At 42.7% G+C, this 6217-nt stretch overlaps 1 protein-coding gene across 3 annotated transcripts; it reads right to left on the bottom strand.

Annotated features, from left to right (window-relative positions):
- Positions 1 to 121: 121 nt before the first annotated feature.
- Positions 122 to 5611, bottom strand: LOC139628747 (histone-binding protein N1/N2-like). Of its 3 annotated transcripts, none has more exons than XM_071490766.1 (14): positions 5466 to 5611; positions 5216 to 5326; positions 4324 to 4404; positions 4031 to 4137; positions 3604 to 3900; positions 3381 to 3487; positions 3208 to 3284; positions 3044 to 3117; positions 2282 to 2470; positions 2028 to 2200; positions 1017 to 1088; positions 744 to 836; positions 521 to 651; positions 122 to 313 (listed from the first exon to the last, which is right to left on the bottom strand). In XM_071490766.1, the coding sequence occupies exons 2-14, from the start codon at positions 5314 to 5316 to the stop codon at positions 307 to 309; spliced, it is 1509 nt and encodes a 502-aa protein (XP_071346867.1). In that variant the 5' UTR covers positions 5317 to 5326; positions 5466 to 5611; the 3' UTR covers positions 122 to 306. The 3 variants fall into 3 exon arrangements, with proteins under 3 accessions (XP_071346867.1, XP_071346869.1, XP_071346868.1); XM_071490768.1 differs by having other exon boundaries at positions 3381 to 3472; positions 5466 to 5610; XM_071490767.1 differs by having other exon boundaries at positions 5216 to 5321; positions 5466 to 5597.
- Between the last annotated feature and the right edge of the window lie 606 nt (positions 5612 to 6217).

The raw sequence follows: 6217 nt of genomic DNA, 5'->3' as shown, positions 1-6217 counted from the left end.
GACTGACCATTTCCAGAGCTTTAAACGTTGGCCTGACTGCACCCCATGTGCTGTCAGCCACGTCCTAATATGTATCCCACCAAAGCCACATGACTAGGAATCAGTTTTGCAAACGCCAAAGTTTTATCAAATTATATTCTTTATTCATCTTCATAGGTTACATACGTGAACAAACACTAACAATACAACGGGTATAGAAAAAGTTACACATATTTACAGCGGCAAACAAGTGTAGCAACAGTAAGAGCTTGGCGTGATGGTGAATGTCTTCCTGGATGGAGACAAGAATCAGGAGGGAATCTGGCTTCACTTACTGAAAGAGAGAGAGAAAAGACTTTAGTTAGACCCACAACAGCAAGACACACTTCACCTGATGTTTCAGACTTGAATCCTGTGCATCATCAGAACAGAGAGAAAGGTCCATCAGGGTCTGACATCTTGGTGATCTACTTGTTATAAACCGCTCAAGGTGTATTAAATAGTACCTGTGGCCAGGTAGTGAAACGCTGTGACTACCCACCTCTCAACCTCCATACTGTTAGTGTGTCCGTTGGTGTCTCCGTTGGCTTTGTGAACACCGTTAGTGTGACCATCGTCCTGCTTCACCTTCTTAAGCGCACCGTCCTTCACCGGACTCTCCTCTGGTTTCCTCTGAAACACAGCACACAGGGTTCATTTGAAATGAGATTCAGATCTGTGCAATTCATTTTCGGTATAAACTGACAAACATCTAGCTCCCTCACCTTCTTTCTGACCAGGTGGGAGATGTCAGAGACTGGAGCTGTGGAGGTGTGTCCGTTAGTGGAACTGACTCCGTTGGTCGATGTGCCGTTAATCTGGGTGGAAAGTAAAAACATGACAGTCAATAAAAATTTTAAAATAAGCGAGTCATTTTTTTGTGGGCAATACAATCCAGACATGACAACCATTTTTAAAAAAAAAACAAAAAACAAAAAAAAAAAACAAAAAAAAAAAAAACACACACCTGTACACCATGATGACAAAGTGCGACTTACTTTTGAACTGGAGGAAGCGTCACCATTCTGTACCGTGGACCCAGGAAACGCAGAGGAAGTGGAGCCTCCATCCTAACAACATTAAAAAAAAAAAGTAGTTAAAAATCAAGTTCAATTGTAGCAATTGTGACTTCTACAAAACACAGTGTTTTTACAATCAGAGGCCGAGTCAAAATCCACAAAAGGAGCAAAGACAACCTCCTGCAGCACAATCCACCATCACAACAGACTCGCTAACAGATACAGAAACTTTAGAACCAACATGAAAGCCCACAGCAGGCCAGAGACAAGATTTAAGACTTTAAAATTTAAGACTAACCCTAACCCTTTTATAGCATTTTTTAACAAACTGAATTTAACACTTCCTAAGATTTAGACCGGCACAGACTAATAAATGATAGAAATGGGAATTCTGTTTACAGACACATATTTATGTTAAATGATGCGTCTGAATATTCAGGAGCGTGTGTGCGTGAATGGCCAGAACAGAGAGCGTACGTCGTGCCAGACACTGAACTCCAGACGATAGCAGTCCTGTCAATGGAGTAAAATGAGGTTGAGTCAAGTGCGTCATGTGTATAACAATAGAACACTAATAGGATAACCAGGGTCGGGGCACGTGTGTCTCGAAATACCACCAGTTCTACACCAAGGCCCGGTCTTCAGCCTGTGTTCCCAAACAGATCCGTTTGACCCCAGTGACACTGACAGCTCAGCTCTTTAAACAATGATACTGGTGTAAAGGCCTAATGTTTCCAGCCACTGTGAGGAAGCATGGGGGCTCAATCTCTTTTTGCTATGTGGTGCAACACATTTGTAATCCACAATACGATTTGTGTCCACATCATATACACTCGTTTCAGCAGAGGTCGCAATACAACTTTTCACATCTGGTGTGAAAACAACGTCCAATCAGTGACGGTACAAAATGACACTCATACGTGTCTGAAGTCTAATTTACAGCTGATTTAACCATTCGGTGTCCGTCATGTCTGTACAGTCTCCACCCACCAGTACACCCTTTACAGCCTCAGATGCAGTGCTCGCCGTTTTCTGTCCCTCTGTGGCGTCCTCCACCTTCTCCTGGATCTCGGGAAGCAGGGCCTTCAGCTCCTCCATCTCCTTCCTCTCGTCCGGCAGAGCCTCCGGACCCTCGGCCTTGTCGAGCAGCTCCTGCAGTTTGCCTGAAACACGAGGCGGCTGCGTTAGCAAACAGCTCAGACTGTCCGAGTGAAAACCGCGCTGTAGGAGCCGAGCCTGCTTACCCAGCCTGGTCTTTATGACAGAGATGGAGCTGTTGAGCTCCTCGACGGCCTGGCTGTACTGAAGGTTGAGGCTGTAGGTCAGGCCGAGCTGGTAGTGAGTCTCAGCGAGCAGGCGGCTGTCTGAGTCCAGGTGCTTCACCTGCAGTTTCAGACACTCCTGGAAATCCTCCAACGCCTGTGTGTAATTTCCTGAGAAGGAAAAGGCAGCGACTCAGCACCAGTGGCTCAATAAAGAAGTGCAGGACAACGTCAGGCGTAAAGGTTGTTAGTTTTCCAGACTGTGCCTCTGTTTTCTTATCAAGTTTATAGCATTGTCTCGAGAAGGAGTTCGTGGTTTATTTGATCTCCATTAACTGTTACTCTTCCTGGGGCCAATTTTAATGTTGTAGTTTCTCTATGACTGTCAACCTTTCAGCCAGCTCCTAATGTCAGCAAGAATTAACTGCAACCAGCAATTTTCCTTTTACAACCTGTTGATCATTTTTGAAAGAAACTAACCATTTATCCTGTAAAACTGCAGAAAACAGAAAGATGCTAATGAGTGAAGCTCAGGTGATGTCTTCTTACTGTTTGACCAAGACCTAAAACACTGAATTTGAAGTGATATGAACTGAGAAGCATGAACCACTGTATGTTGACACTGAAAACATACAAACGGACTCGTCACTTCAGCCCTATGAGATCTAACAGAATCCACCTCCCCCTCGGACATGTGTAATTTGTGGACAAAAACCAAAGATTTGCTGAGCGACTTGTTCGTACCTGATTCAGCAGAAACTTCACCCAGTTTCAGGTGGGCCTGAGCTGCCATCAGCTGATCATCCTTAGTCTCTTTCCTTATTTAAAAAAAAGGGGGAAAAAAAAGCTGTAGCTCAGTGATCCCAACAAGTAATGCTCAGAACATCTCTGGTTGGAGTTCCCATTACCTTTTGTAGATGACTTTGGCTACTTCCAGCATCTCCCAGGCCAGCTGCAGGTTCCCCACCTCCTCATCGTCACTGTCCTGAAACACACACACACCAATTTAAAATCTGACACTTAACATCACCTGCCCAGTCGAGTCATTTTTTACATGTACTTGAGGTGACTGGTCAAGTACCTTCTCAGCAGCGCCGTCTCCTTCGGCCTGCTCTTCTGCATCGCCCTCCATTTCTGCGTCATCACCTTCCTCCTCCTCCTCCTCCTCCTCCCCTTCTTCTTCACCCTCTGAAAACAAAAACATTTACATTAATTGGGCAACATGCCATTACAACCATCAAGGTGGCATTTACAATTGAGGTCTATGTCTAAAGGACAGAGGGGAAATAAGAAAAGACAGCCACCTCCCGCCTCCTCTGTCTTGTCTGCTGATTCCTCCTCCTTGCTTTCCTTCTCAGCCTCTTCGTTTTCCTTCTTGTCTTCATTTTCAGCAGATTTGCTTTCATCAACCTCAGTCTTTTTTTCCTCGTCTCCCTCTTCCTTTGCTGCTTTCTGTTGTTCATCACCAGCCTCAGCCTTTTCTGCATCACCGTTCTTCTCCGAATCTTCGCTCTGCTTCCCTTCAACCTTCTCGGCGTCTTCATTTTTCTTCTCGGCCATAGCGTCGTACACCTGAACCCTCAGCTCGTCTCTGGTTTTCTCTGTTGGGATCAGAGAGTAGAGTTATGGGCAGTTTATAAAAATAAATGTTTAAAAACAGCACAAAAACAAGCCCCCCCCCCCAAAAAAAAAATCACTGTTTTAAGATATTACACAATTTCTCTTCCTCACCATCAATGTTTTCTGTGCTCTCAACATTGGATTCTTTGGGTTTCTCCTCATCTTCCTCCTCCTCCGGCACTCCCTCTAGAGCATTACCCAGGACTGAGTTTTCCATCCTACAACAATAAAATCAGTTAGGTCTGCACCCGTCCTCTAGTTTTTAAAAACACATAATGACCAACACAACAGTCAATCCTATACTGGAGTGGAATAAACCGTAGAATACAACTTTAATGAAACTGAGTCAAAACTGAAGCAATGAAGAAAAAAAAAAAGATTCACACCAATATTCTCGAGCTTACCGTGCCAAATTCAGTAGCGCTTTACCGCACCAGAAGAAAGCCTCTCCACACTCATCTGCTGTGTCTCCATACTTTTTAGCTCTAAAATGAAAACAAAATAATAAAAATCAAGTTTTAGTCATGTGATTACAGCTGCAGTTGATGAACTGATTAGTAGAACAATATTCATCTATTCTAAAACGTCATCTTTTGGGCAATATTTCAAGTAAAAATTTAAAAAGTTTTAGATGACACTGGGAAACTGACTGCATTTCCTGTTTTTGATGTTTGGTAAACCGAATGATTAAGCATTAGTTACAGCCTGATAGGTCATATTATAATCAATATGAAAGCACATATGCACCCTTCCTTAGTGTTCTTTCTTGGGCAATTACTGCCTCTTTCAATATGCAGCAGACAATCATGTTTCCAACCAAGTGCAAGATATCAACATAAAAGGAAAAAAATATGACAAAAAGAATTTCAAGGTTTTTTTTTTTTGTTGCATAACTTTTGTGTATTTCAGGTCAGAAAAGTTAAACTATGCTGCACTTTTACTCTTAGTCACATAATGTGGTTCATTCTCTCTGAAACGTCCAGTGTGTCAGCACCATTCATTTGTAATTGCATCAATCAGCACACAATGTGGAAAAACAAACTCATACTTTGAGAATTTTTTTTTTTTTTTTTTTAAATCAGCATCTTATTGGATTTTCCCCTCTCGCCGAAATAATTTCAGTTTCATATAAGCTTTAAAAAAAAAAAAAAAATTAAAAATGACCGTGTCGACGCATTTCTGCCTTTTAGCTGTTTGAATCCTGTTAGCTGCGGCTGTGTGTGTGATTGAGCGAGTTAATATTGTAAGTGTTTGCAGCCCCTTCACCCCATCTCTTCTGTCGGGTGCTGGACTCACAGCATGCCGCAGGCCTCCTGCAGGGCGCTCACCGCCTCCACCACCTTCCCCATGACCAGGTGCTTCTTGCCCTCGCCGATTAGCTTGTTGGCGTCTTCCATGTTCTCTACACTGGGCAGACAGAAAATGACTTTTCAGCTCAACTCTGTGACCAAGAAGTTGACTTCTGACCGAGTTCAACCTGAAAGTCTCCGTTACAGTGCAAGCTCAGAGTACAACACACAAAATGTTGCGTTAGGTAACTACAAACCTTGAGTGAAGCGGAAAAACTAGAGATAATGTCCGGCGGTCTGTTTCTCAGCTCGTCCCTCCCGCTGCTTACACTGGCTGATCTGTTGTTTCAATTTGGCGCGAAATATCCCTGCCCTTTCCTGTCGATTTCCGGGTTTGTAAACTAGCGCGGGAGATTTCTTAAAGGCACAGTGGACTGCAATACGATAACAAATATCACTGCTACTATTAGTACTACTACTATTACTACAGCAACCACAACTACAACTTCTACTACTTCCTCTGTTAATGCTCCTAATATTTTTGTTATTGTTACCACCACAACTGCTAGTATTAACACACCTACTCCTTTTAATTCTAACACTACTTCTAGTACAACAGCTGTTATTATCAGTCCTGCGGTTTATGGCAACGCGAAGAGGACACAGCACTTAGACACACTTTGTACACATAAGTCTGCTTCTCTACTACAATTGCTGCTATTAATACCACTTTAGTACACCACTTCTACTAGTACTACTTTACATACTACTACAACTACAACCACTACTACAAATACTGCTACTACTGTTACAACTACCACTAGTTGTAACACCTACTAATAAAGACCTACTAATCCTGTTACTGCTACTAGTTTTACTACAATAATAGTACTACTGCTACTGCTGTGGTTTTAGTTTACATGCTACTACTACTACTACTACTATTGCTACTACAGTTATTACTTGTACTAATACTTTGCTTCTACTACCACCACCACCACTATATCTA

Source organism: Trachinotus anak, unplaced genomic scaffold (genome assembly GCF_046630095.1).
Source record: "Trachinotus anak isolate AG129_WGS33_773 ecotype Australia unplaced genomic scaffold, CSIRO_AGI_Tana_v1 ptg000012l, whole genome shotgun sequence".
Lineage (NCBI taxonomy): Eukaryota > Metazoa > Chordata > Actinopteri > Carangiformes > Carangidae > Trachinotus > Trachinotus anak.
This window is presented reverse-complemented; position numbering and strand designations above follow the sequence as displayed.